The sequence below is a fragment of the Podarcis tiliguerta genome (genome assembly GCF_965153285.1).
Source record: "Podarcis tiliguerta genome assembly, chromosome: 10".
Taxonomy (NCBI): Eukaryota; Metazoa; Chordata; class Lepidosauria; order Squamata; family Lacertidae; genus Podarcis; species Podarcis tiliguerta.
In genome coordinates this window covers 48,962,134-48,975,572 of record NC_139543.1, presented here as the reverse complement: position 1 = coordinate 48,975,572, position 13,439 = coordinate 48,962,134, and the positions used below count along the sequence as shown (strand labels likewise).

Sequence of the window (13,439 nt, the reverse complement as noted above, 5' to 3'; positions counted from 1 at the left end):
AATTAAAAAAATATCGAAAGAGAAACCATAAAAAGCTAAAATAAATTTCACAAAATTCAGAATGACAGAGGAGTCTTCCAAATGCTGAATTTAAGCCAGCAAAAGATAATTCAGTCAAAGGCCCTTGCAAAAAGCTATGTCTTCACCCAGGACTTTCCCAGAGAGGCCCACCTGATGCTAACATTTTTATCTTTTCAAGCCCCCAGGAAAAGACTTTTATCTCCCCAAATTTTAAAATGCATTAAAATGTATTAATGATGATGCCATTTGAGTTTTATTTGCATTTTATCTTGTTTTCGTAAGGCACCTTGGAAGGTTGTTCTGAAGGGCAGTATGTGATTAATTAAATAAAACAAACACATTTCCCTCCTCCCTTAAAACATGAGAAATCAAATAGAATGTACTGTCAGAATGAAAAGTTTTTCGAAATTTGCCTGGGTCTCTCTCTTGGGAGTTCTGGAACTGTGGGGCAACTACTGAGAGGGCCCTGCCTCTTATACCTGCCAATCAATAGCCACTGTAGGTGGTGAGAGAGCAGAGTCTAAAACCAATTCTAGGACTCAAGCAGGTTCACATGAGTGAATGATAACCTAGTCTTAGGCCACTCAGAGGTCTAAAGGTTAAGATGAACACTTTAAATTAAGCACAGAGATGAACAGGCAGTTGGTATAAGAGCCATATAGATCCTACCAGCTTTCTGGCGGTTACATTTTACACCATTTGCAGTTTCTTAATAGTTTATTTTAAAAGAAAGCTACATGCTTATGTCTTTATAAATACAGTCCTATGTTTAGAATAGTCTAACCTAGTAATTCAGGCAAGGAAGAGCTAATCTTTTTGCTAGTGCCGTAGCTGGATGCCATGCTTGTGAGTTGTGCCTGATTTTTACTGAATGCTTAAAAAAAAATGTTCTGGAAGGACATTTAAAACAGTGGGATAATAAAAAGTTCAGACAAATGGGAACACTATTTATAGACTGCTACATTGACGTAAGGCTTCATTGTGGACGCACAGTGAATTGAGATAAGTAGAAACTTATAATAGTAAAGGCTTGTTAAAAAGGGATACCATTACACACACACACACTGGACTTATAGCTGATATCTACTAATAGAACCATGCTGATAAAGCCAAGTAAGACCATGGTATTTATAGATAGGCAGTGGTATGTTTACAGGTGAGTAGATTATCTCCTCTTTGCAGCTGCTCCCCAACAATGGCTGTCGACCAGAGTTCTCCCTCCTTGCTCACTAAGCAGTAGGCCCCCTATTGTAACAGCACATAGCCCTGCATAAGCTACTTCCCCCAGCAAACTATAGAAAGGATAAGCGATTGGCGAGAACCAGAGATCTGCAGACAAGGATTTGGTTGGTTATTGTATCAAGATATAAAACATAGTGCAGCCGTGTTGTGTTCTATGAGGCCAAGTCCATCCCCACCAACAGCTCTCCTGCTCCTGGTCAATGACTGAGGATTTGTTTAAGCCAAACCTTTATGGGTGGTAATATCTCCCTCACATTTCTGCCTTTTCCCTTCTTTCTTTGACCACTCAGCATCCTCAGCCTGCTTTCTGACTTGGACTAACCAGCCCAGAGCCTCATGCACCGCTCACTGTCAATGGCTCACCAAACTGAGCTTTTTTGGGTTTTTTTTGTAGCTGCACTCATTTGTGAATACTGTATGACTTGACCCTTCCTCTCAGCGGTTAGAATATCCATGATTCCCCCCCCCCCCGACAGTTCTGCCACAGGGAGGAAATAACAATATTATTAATTATATGTTGCCCGTCTGACTTTGTTGTCCCAGCCACTCAACTGCTCCCAACAAAATATTTAAAAATACAATAAAACATCAAACATTTAAAACTTCCCTAGACAAGGCTTACTTCAGATGTCTTCCAAGTCTGCATGTTTGTAAGCAGGCGCTGGTTAGAGCTAATTTTTAACTAGCTAGCTGTATTAAAATGAGAATCCGGCATTCTCATCGCCCTCCAGTGTTACCAAGAAACAGAACCCAGGTAGATGAAGGAGTGGAGCTACGAATTCAACATCAAGCTTGATTCTCAATGGCCAGTTGAGAATGGCAAGGAGATTTAGCCCTTACCAACCCCTTTACATTTTCCCCAAAAGTGAATAGTTGCTTCTCACTTCTATCTTATTCTGCCTGTGGAGGCACACTGACATTGGGGAAAACAGGAGAGAAGGGGATGTGTGATGCCGATGTTTGGAATGGGCTTTTCTTTAGTTTTGGGTGTGAAAGCAATATAGTATGGGGAAAGAAGTATGCATGGTCTATTCTATGTGAGTTAGACTGGAACAGGAAAGTTATGAATAAGATGACTCAAGCAGTGGAGAAATGTGGCCAATTGCCAATACAATTACATTCACAGGGTTCTGTTGTTTTAGAAGCAGTTACCTTTAGGATTCTAGAGCTCCCTAGCTATTAACTGATAATCTCATTTAAAAATTGAGTAATAGTGTCCTTGAAGATACCAGAGCCTTTTAGCTCCTGTCTAGAGACAGTTCACCCTCTTCAGGCATCTTTTGGGAATGGCATCTCAGATATTCCTTGCTGGGAAGAGAAGTCAGGAGTGAACAACCAAGATGGACTTGGGAATTTGACAGATGGAGAACAGAGGGATCTTAATTGGAATGTAGCAAAGGCAGACCTCAAGAAGCACTGGAAACCCGAGCCATGCAAATAAAAGATCAATTGAATCTTTAATGATCTCAAATGACGAGCAACATATTTTCTTCTTCTCTCCAATAAATCCCCAAAGCCCCAGTCTCTTGGAACACAGTGCCCTCTAGCATAATTCTCAGACACATTCCAAGCTGACTTGGGAAGGGAAATATGTTCTAAAGGAAACTTCTGCTCTGGTAGTGTTGGCAGTCTACTTCAGAAATAACTTATCACCTTTTGAGAGTTGCAAGGTGCACATATTTCTTACTCTATGTTTATCTGTGTACCAATTACAACATAGCATAGATAGAGCTGTGAATGGAAAAGTCTACAATTCAAAAATTTCATCTCCACTCTGAACCCACTAGGTGGCCATAGGCAGGTAAGTGTATTCTGCTCTCATCTGTAATATAATAAAATAATGCTGGTCTCCCTTGCCAGGGTGAATGGGTTAAAGGATTAATAAATTCACATCCATCACCACTGTATATTGAAAGCACTATTATACCACTTTAATTGCCATGGAAAAGCCTGGGAACTGTAGTTTGTTAAGGGTGATGGGAATTTTAGCTCTGTGAGGATAGCACCATTAACAAATTACAGTTCCCAGATTTCTACATTGACTGTTAAAGTAGTTGAATAGAGCTTTAAATGTATGGTGTGGGTGTGACCTAATATAGTGTATGGGAAGCACTTTGAATGCTAAAAGTACTACATACGTAAATACTGAGTATTATTGAGGCAGCTGTCTTAAGCACACTTACTTGGAAGGGAGCCTCACTGAGCTTGGCAGGAGACTGAGTAAATATACTTATGATTGTTCTAAAGGGCTTGGACAGGCACCTAGCTGAGATAAACAGTAGGCAAATGTGGCCCCTTGGGAAAAATACCCCACAACTTCTGAGACAATTTCATAGCAAAGCAACAACTGCACTAGAGGGTTTTCAATTAATTATATAAGGCTTGTTTCAGATTATAGTCTAAGCACGCCAGATAAGAGCTCATTATGCACTATGGGTTACCTTATCCTGGGGTGCAACCTCTTAGCCTCATCCGAGCAAGAACAAAGATAACTAGGGCTTCATTATTTGATGATACAGCACTATTTTAATTTTCTTACAAAGGATATATTTCATGTGACATGGTACACTCTAATTACAGGGTTTCTCCATCCTCCTGAAGGAGGTTGGAGAGGGGGGAAATGATCTGGGAGTTAAGCAATTGGTTCAAAGTCTACACACAAAGGTAACACAGAGAGGGAATTGCAATTTTGTTCTCTACTGATCCTGCCCCTATTGCAAAACATTAAGTGTGGATATAATGCTAACTTTTCTTGTTGTTACCATAGCTAATAGATTGGGGCAGGCTGAAGAATTTATATGCTCCCTCACTGCACCCCTGGTATCTCTGGAGCAATATCAAGCACACACCTTATCATGCCAGTTTCAAAGGACTGGTCTCATTTTCATTAAGGTTTATTAGATTTCTTACGTTCACTGTAAATTCCAAATGCAGGTTAGAACAATGTAAAAATACAATATTAAAGCCTATAATATCACACATATACAATATTAAACTTAAATCCTAATTGTGGCGTTTTGGGTGATGCTGTGATAATGCAGTTGTGAAAGCCCCCCCCCCCAAAAAAAAAGAAAAGAAAAAAGCCCCCTGCACTGCAATCAAACTTCAGTTGTGGACTTGGGTATGTGGTGCCTATGGCAGTTTCTCGAGTTTGCGAATGTGCTCGTGGGCCATAAAAGGTTGGTGACCCCAGTTTTAGCAGCACAATGTAAGGCTAGCGATGCCTAAATCTTCTAAATCCCAATAATAGAGTTCTGACATCACACACAGTGGTCTAATGTGATTAATCACCCTGCCCTGTCTTTCCAGGATAATAAGGTTGCCTTGTTACATCTTGCATCTCACAGTTTCCTTTGCTGTGATTCTGTCTCTGCCATATGATCCCACAGGGGAATGGAGCAAAAGAATACAAACAATTCCTCCCCATAAATTGCAGAGATTATTGCAATTGCTGAAATATGCACCAATATTAAGAGTTGGAAGATGATGGGGCTTTTCCAAACTCAGTTCTAAACAGCTGACTTTATAAACTCATAGTGACAGGGAGGCTTTGAGTGGAACTTTTTTGAGCATTACCCAACTCAACATCAAATAATGGTTTTCCAGTGCCAAGACAACATGCCATCATTTCCCCACTAGCACATTTGTTTATTGGGGAAAGAAATGTGACATTAATGTGTTGCTGCACTTTTCCCTTACATAAAAAGATAAAAAGGCACTTAAAATGGAATTCCTTTTTACTATCTCTAATTCAGAATTAGCTTGCACCCCATGAACATATCCACACATATAGGATTTAGCTATTTCCCCAAGGCACTCCTTGAGCTGTAAGGTTGTCATAGGCATCGCAAAGCAGAATTATTTGCATCTTCACTATATTTCAGTCCCCAGGATGCTTTAGGAGAAAACATGAAAGTTAAACTTATATGAAAAGAGCCAAAGTTGGTACATAGCATATAACATTCTTCTTGTGGCTTCCAGCCTGTTTCAAAGGTGTGATAAACACGCAGAAAACCAGGTTTGACTCAGATGACCTGCATTAGCCCAGTTTTGACAGGATCCAGTTTCCACAGTCAAAGCCTGGTGTGTGAAACATCCACCATGAATGGGAGGATTCCCACTTGAGTTTTTCTTTAAAAACGAAAAGAAAAAGTCATAGGTTTGGTAGGAAAATAAACAAAATTAGACAGGTGCTCTGCCCAACCCCCATAAGAATGTAAGAAAAGCCCCCCTTGGATCCGGCCAATGGCCTGTCCAGCCAAGCATCCTGTTCTCACAGTGGCCAATCAGGCTGAAATATACTCAGTCCTGTAGTGATTTCACACTCTTCATTGCAGCTTGTAAAACAGTGATTTAATTGCCCCCCAAACCTCAGGCTTTTATATACATTATTTACACAATGAGTTCCATCTAATTGGCTGATTCTGCTTCCCTCCTGGAGCCTCATTGGTCTTTTCCTGCAGGCCAATCAGTTGTTGCATTCTGCAATCCAACCAGCCTAATAGGCTGATTAACTTCCTCCTGGAGCCTGATTGGTCTTCTCATGCAAGCCAATCAGTTGTTGCATTCTAGGATCCTACTTGCCTATTGTTCTAGGATCCAAGCTTAGTACATAACACAGGTGTCCGCAGGAAGCCCACAAGTGAGACATGAGCTCAGCAGTATGCTGCCCACTTGTGATTCCCAGCCACTGGTATTCAGAAGCACAGGGCCTCTTACTGTGGAGGCAGAACACAGCCCTTGTGGGCAGTATACGTTGGTAACCTTGCAATCCATGGCTTTGTCTAATCCTCCTTTAAAGTCCTACAAGTTGGTGGCTGCCATTGCCTTCTGGGGGAGTGAGTTCCAAGCAGGACATGAGAAGCACTCGCAACCACTTGTGAGTCCCAACAACTGGCATTCAAAAGCTATTTATCTGTTTATTGATTAATATCCCGCCTTCCTCCCCAAAGGAGCCCACCTCACAAGCAGTGATAAACAATCTCTTTAAAACAATTTTCTTTAAACGCAGAGCCTCCCAGAAGGGGGGGGGGGCAATCGAATCACAAGATGCTGTGCGCACACACTATTTGAATGTCAATGTCCATCAACTTGGCTGGGACCCCCTTAAATATTTTACACTGGGGGGGGGGGGTGACGAAGGGACCTCGGCCCCTAGGATTTGGCTCATATGTCCCAGAGTGGCTTGCAAAGCATGTATGTCATATGGGGTGGGATGGGCAGCACTGTGGACTAGTTATGGGAGCAGCCATAGGTGCCGACTCCCTGGGGCCCTGGGTGCCCGAGCACCACATAATTCTCCTTGAAAGGGCTAGGCACCCACGAATTTCGGTGCCAGAGCATGCATGCTGCGTGGCCCTCACAGCCCCTGGCACCCACGGTCGCAGGGCCAAGCTGGCACTCCTGGGAGCAGTTCTGTGCCCACTTGGCTCGGTCTTTGGGACGCACAATCAGCCCTGCTGCCTCTTGGCAGTGCCCTCTCCTTCCAGCAGTTCTTGGCGACCTGTTGGGTGGGGATGAGGCGGCGGTGGCCGGAGGCTCCTTTGCAGCGACAGGTAGCAAGGAGCACGTCCCGATTAACCTATTCTCCTCCTCCCCGTTCCCTTTCCGCGCGCACCAGGCGGCTCCTCTTGCCAGAAATCCCGTTCGCAGCCCCCCAGCCAGCGCATACAGTGAACGCACACATTATTCCCTATATGGAGCTGAATGCCTTGCTGCGACCCCGCCTCCAGCGAGGTTGAGTGGTGGTGCTTTTTTTTTTTGGTAGCCGCTCCCCTTTTCCTGAGGGATGAGGTAATGCGGGGCTCCGATTGGTCCGGGGGGCGGCACCCCAAGAGCCCGAGAGGGGCGCGATCAAGGCTATAACTCCCCGCAGCAGCCGAGAGCGGAGAAGGCAGAGAGGCGCTCAGCGGGGTTCGAACTCGTGCAGGAGAGAATCGAATTTCTGTTGAGAAGGGGTGGAAGGAAACGCAGCAACAGAAAGTCCCGCAAGATCCAGCGTGCAGTCTCTTCTTCGCCGCCGCCGCCGCCGCAAAGTAGAAGAGGGAGGCAGAGGGCTGCAGAAAACGCAAGAGTTTTGCAGAGACCCTCCACCCTTTTCCCGGTCCGTGTGAGAGAGTAACTGTTCGGGCAGGAGCATGAGCAGCATGTTCGGGTGCGTGGTGAGCCTTCTCATGCTGCTCTGCAGCTGGAGCCTGAGTGACTTGCTGGTGGAAGCTTGTACCTGCGTCCCAATTCACCCGCAGGATGCTTTCTGCAACTCTGACATTGGTAAGTGCACAGTTCCCTCTGCAGTTGTCCTGCCCCCCCCCCCCCCGCGCTAACGGGCAGCATTATTGGCTCCTGGGGGCTTCTTAACCTCCCTGGTGCCATAGATTTGAAGAACCGGTGGTTGCTTTTGGAAAACGCACGCAGGTGTGCCTGTGTGTTGATGCCCATCGTTTTAACTTTAAGCACTGCACAGTACCGAACCGGTGGAGTCTCAATGCAAAGCCATTTGCCTCTGACGTGCTGTCGGAACTCTCAGTGACACAGACCTGCTTTGCAAGAGAGCTAAGCAGTTTTGCAAAATTCTAAGCCAAACCTCCCCGTTGCGTTTCCTTTTCTTCCTCCTCTCTTGTATGCTCTCTTTCTTATACATTGTACGAGTGGAGTTCACGATTGCTTGCGGTGTTATGAAGTTTAGTGATATTCAGAAAGTTCTCTGATCCAGTGTGAGCTGATTATGTCAGGGCTCAGTTTCCGGAAGAATTAGTAAGGAAAGCAGCTTCAGAGCATACCAGAGGGAGCCTAGTACATTTGATGGATTTCAGCAGTTCCAGAGAAGGAACAGTGAATAATGCACTTCCGGATGTGCCAATCCTTTGATGTCCTACCCAACCTGACTTCAATTAAACTATGAAATGCAGTTAAAAATAAAGGGGAGAACTGATCTATATTTCAGTGATGTATGTTTACACTTCTCTCTGTGTTGGCATATTCTTGAAGAAATATTGTAGATAAGTATTTAAAAAACACACCTTAAGGTACAATGCTTCTCATAATCACAGAGTCTTCTAGGGCAAGGAGGAAAAGTACAGCATGGATTTATAGGCTATAGTAACAGACTGTGAAACTGGCTTCTTTCCTACACAGACAAAAACAAAACTGAAGGTGTGTGTGCAGCCAAAATGTCCTTTATACTTGCTCAAGTAGCTGGGTTAGTGTCAAGCAAATACTAAAACAAGAACACGGGACAAATTCTCCTGCTCGAAGGGCCTGTGCCCAGCAACTTGAAAATAGTGTTATTCACAGCAATTAGTCACAACTGTATTTATGGGCTCCTCATTCTCATAATGTTGAACACAGTGTCAAGGAAAAGGCATTGCAGGCTTTCTGTGCAGTGTGCTTTGAACTGGGCAGGTTCATAAATTGTGTCGTGTTTTCAGGCAATCAAAACAAAAGAAGTGTGGTACTTGGCTTTCTGAAATCACTATGTGTATTCTGTATATATGCACAATTGTCACAAGGGAGAGAGGAACAAGTTAAAATGGCTCATTTGTAAATGCTTTGCGTAGTTTTCCTTCTGAAAAATGTAGTTCATAAGCACCCTGACTTTTTACAGTCAACCAGTGGAGTAACAGTGCACTCCTCCTCTGTCTGATATGGTGCTATTAACTGACCACATATAGCCACACTTGGTCTCTCATAGTCTACTGCAACAGTTTTGAAACTTTTTCTTCTGGACACTTACAAGACAATTCTGTGCTTAGCATCCCCCTTAGTGGCTTGAAATGGATCTCAGTAGTCCCCTAGCTCCTTGTCCTGCATTGTTATCCCAGAACAATTACTTGAGAGGCTCATCCCAAGACTTTTGTGACACTCATGGTTGCAGTTTGACCCATAGTGACAGTGGCCAATGTGGTGCCCTCCAAATGTTATTGAACTATGACCCCCATCATCCCTGATCATTGACCATGTTGGCTGGGGCTGATGGAGGGCTCCGCGTTGGCTACTCCTGAAAATAGCTTGAAAATGGCATGTCTAGTATATATGCCCATGCTCATTATGTCCAGATAATAACAAGCAAAGGTTGTAATCTCTGAGTGACATTTACTGCCGAGTTGGGGATTATGTGGCCCTCCATATGTTGTTGGAATACAGCTCCCATCGGCCTCAGCCAACATGGTCAGTGATCAAGGATGATGAAGAGTACTGCAGTAATCTCACAACATCTGGAGGGCTGCAGGTTACCCCCCCCCACTTTACAGAAAGGTAAAAAGCTGTACGATAAAAGTGGTGCCCTCTCTAGATCCGTTCTGGTAGTGCGGATCCCTTTATACTGCAGATCCAGATAGCTGTAGGGTGAGTGGCTGTGCAAAGGCATCCATCCATGCGGTGGTTTGACAATATGTTTAATATTCCCCACAAGTGCTGCCACTTCCTTTGGGGGGTGAATTACTTGCATGGTATGCTAAACATGCTGGTGGAGCAACCAAGTGGTGAAAGCATTTACATGGACCTGAACAGGCATGGAGGTGATATTACCTCCACTTTAAGCTTTTCACAACTGCAGGTGAAATGATGCTCCTTCTATGAACTGGATCTCTCTCTCTCTCTCTCTCTCTCTCTCTCTCTCTCTCTCTCTCTCATGACACACACAAAGAGGGAGGCAGGAAAATGGCCTCTCTTACAAACTATGCTGTAACTGCTTCATATTGTTTCCTAGTAAAGCTGGCCCTGAATGCTGAGATGGAAAAGGTTTTATAGATATGGATTGATATGGAAAACTCTGCTTTTTTTCTCTCTGAATGTCATTCTAAGTAGTTAGCCTATAACTCCCACTGAAAGTTAAAAATAAAATAAAAATAAAGAATGAGGGTTAGAGATTTTAGCCAAGTCCATTTATTCATGTCTAGTTTAGGTACTATGTTGGGGACGGAAAGCCAAGAAAAACTTTGCATGTTAAAAAAGTGCTGGGAGAGTTGCAGTTTTATTTGAATAATTTTAGATTGGAAAATCCTGGAAATGGACAGCTCAAAGTTCACTGGAAGATTTTTAATGCTGCTCCTTTCTTTGTGTTGTAGGAGTAGGCAGATCAATTTAGAGGCCACTGCCATTGAGAGTTTGCATTTTTCTGAAAATGGGAATACTTTCAAAGCTCATTTGTGTGCTCTTCCACGTGCTTCTAATGTACTGTGATGCATGAGATTGTATTGTTCTCTTAATCATAAATGCTGTGATTTCTCAGCGTACTATAAATACTGGTGTTTATGTGGGAGCAAAGAGGGTAGAATTGAGAAGGTGCATCTGGAAGTGTGAATAACAAGCGTGATTTTGGCTGAAGTGAAAATTAATAAGTACGTTTTGGATTAGCTCTACTGCTGGGTTTGCTTTCACAGTAAAGGGGTTGGGACAAGACACAGGGAACAATCCAAACCCAAGTTCTGCCAGGAAGAGTGAAGTGTGGAATAGATGGACCTCTGGCTGAGCTGGAAAACCACTCCAACTCATACTTTCTAGGCATGGGACAAGCAGAAGTGGGGGCGAGCCCTGAATTTTATACGGCATATTAATAGATATGCGTTTTAAACTCACTCTGTTAAATGAAGCATGAATCGGATCCAGCCGTAGTAACAAATTATTCTAGTGACTCAAACTTAACAGTCTCTTAATTGTTGATGGTGTGAATAAGCTCCTAGTAGGCAGACTCTTTGTGCTAATTCAGTGTCAAATTCTGAATTATCTACATTTTATTTTTAGATCATAGCTTCAGAATTTGAGTTAGTTGCAAGCTGAACTGAAACTGGGGCAGAGTGTAACTTTTACCACAAAGTATAAACACTAGGGAACAGCATATAAAGTGGAAGATTAACAGAATTTCCAATACTAAGAGTCTATTTTTCGTTTTAAACATGTCTTATCCACAATGCTGAGAAGCACACTGTGGTCTGTGAAGGGCCAAGTCCTTCGGTCAACTACCAGCCCTGCCAGCATCTCTTTAGTAAACACTGCCATGCTCCTGAAGAGCCAAAAGAGGAAGAATTGGATCCAAACTTCTAGCTGACGAAGACATAAGTGTTTCCATGGAGACTTGTAGCAGTGTACCAGAGCGGGGTTTAGGCAGACTAAACTACATGCTGGTTGATAAAACAAATTGTGTATGTGTAATAGAGTGGGGAGAAGAAGGTTTTTTAGGCTTGGCAGCAACTCTGTACAGCTCTTCAGATTCCTGGCAAAAATGCATGTCTTAGGGAGGAGTCAGTGCAGCAAGAACAGGTGCTTCAGAAAAGGCTGCCAGGACAGATCTGTTCACATTGTCCCTGTGACTCTGCAAGTCAATGAAGCAGTTAGGAAGCATCCTGGAGAACCTTTTAGGAAATGCTAATGTGGTTTCAGAAGGAGCTGGATAATGCTTGCATCTTGTAAAAAAACACACACACACTTGCTTGAATTCAGGTACTAGGGTGAGCTCATTCATTTCTTCATACTGGTGTATGACAGCAGCCTATAAGAGGGCAGTTCTGATGGCAGTGGTGAAAGGCAGTTCAAGTTCTATGGAGTCATAGTGACACCAGCATCAGAGGAAGCGAAAAGGTGGTTTTGGATGCAAGACAAAGGAGGAACAGGAAGTATCCAGCCTAGCCAAGGTTGTCTCTTCCCTCAGAGCAAAATCTTGCCTTCCCTCTAACCATACTTAAATTAGGATAGCAACAGGACTGTCATAAATAAAAATATATCCATAATTGGGTCTATGGAGAGTCCATGTTGCCACAACGGAGTACCAGACTGGACAAGAGCTAGTTATGACAGTCTAAGGTCCACAATAGCCATCTTAAATTGTATCATAGATTTACTCTTGTTTGCTACCATATTTGGGCCAAACTGTCCTACAGGAAATTGTCAATTTAAGTTCAAACTGGGCTTTTTAATTGTATCCTTGCAGTTTATTTTGACTAACAGGTTATTATTGTTTGCTCCTAAATTATGTCCTAAATAGGGCAAAATAGAAACAGTGATCTACAGAGAACAATAAGAAGATCAGAAGGGACCATTGCCTGGGAAATGAGGAAAGTTGTAGTTATGATACCACAAGTAATTTCCTATATGGAAGGACTTTCACTGAGGGAGCATTCAGAAATGGGACCCTTCATTATAGTCTAATACTGTATAGGCCAGAAAGCAATGTTTGCTCTTTATATGGTTTTATACTAGTCTTGTGTGCATTTATTTGGAAGTAGGGATGGGTGAAACTGCCAATTTCAGTTGCTCTCAGATTCTTATTTTTCTAATCATAGGGTTGCCTATGTTTGACTCAGAGTAGACCCATTGAAATTAATGGACCTAAGGTAGTGATGGCTTGAAAAAGAAGAGAGGACATGACACGAGAGAATTCAGTGAGCCTGACAAAATAGCTTTGCTGCTTCTGCCCCTCAAAGGACACACATTTTGATCCCCCTTTTTGTTATTGTATGTGGAATAATGGAGACAATTGCTTTGTCTCCCCTTACAAAGCTGTGATCATTCCAGCAGGCATGTTGTACTTTTCGTTGCACTTTTTAAAACCTTTTTTTTTTGCATGAGAAGCAAGAATTCTTCAGATTGCTAAATGCAGCATATCTGTATGTTCGGAGAGACCCTCCCCACTCCCTTCTTTCTGATAAAACGCTACAAGTATCTCACTTCACTATTCCACCTGCTACCAACACCCCAATTACACTTAGATAGAAAAATGTCCTATGGCTACACCCTTTCCCCAGCCTTTTCTGACTAAAACTTAACCAGTTTTAATAAACGCATGAGCATATGTCTCATGTTATGCAAGGAATTATCTGATGTAATGGGTGGATACTATTGGTCCCTGTTCATCTCAAGAGTTTAAAATCTTAACTCTTCTTCCTCTTGAAATAAACTTACCCCATCTGCATGAGTTTGCTGTTGTATAAAGCAGACACCACACCCTTCTACAGTATATTGCCCTGTAGCTCAGTTCAGCACCATGAATTGTTTAGCAGGGAGCCCGAGTATTCCTAGTGGAAGCCAGGATGCTGCATCAAATGGGCCATTGGCTTGATCAAGTTGGTACCTAACCTGCATCTGCCCTTATCCAGCCCCATTTGCCTGCCAGGGAGTGGAACTACCTGTCAGCCTCCTTCTCCTTACTCACAGAATTACCTCTATGAGTTCTCAGCAGGGAA

General features: G+C 43.1%; 2 protein-coding genes across 8 annotated transcripts in view; one reads left to right on the top strand and one right to left on the bottom strand.

Annotated features, from left to right (window-relative positions):
• The window catches only part of SYN3 (synapsin III), a 194,613-nt gene that overhangs the window by 72,857 nt on the left and 108,317 nt on the right, over positions 1-13,439 (bottom strand). The window lies entirely within an intron of this gene.
• Positions 6,738-13,439, top strand: part of TIMP3 (TIMP metallopeptidase inhibitor 3) — a 54,341-nt gene continuing 47,639 nt past the window's right edge. For 2 of the 4 annotated variants that reach the window (XR_014502386.1, XR_014502387.1), the window contains exon 1: positions 6,738-7,533. Coding sequence is in view for 1 of the 4 variants with exons in the window: in XM_083400856.1 (XP_083256982.1) it covers positions 7,401-7,533 (133 nt within the window). In the remaining 3 variants the exon portion in view is untranslated. The remainder of the gene's footprint in view (positions 7,534-13,439) is intronic. The other 2 variants (XR_014502388.1, XM_083400856.1) reach the window with 1 other exon arrangement.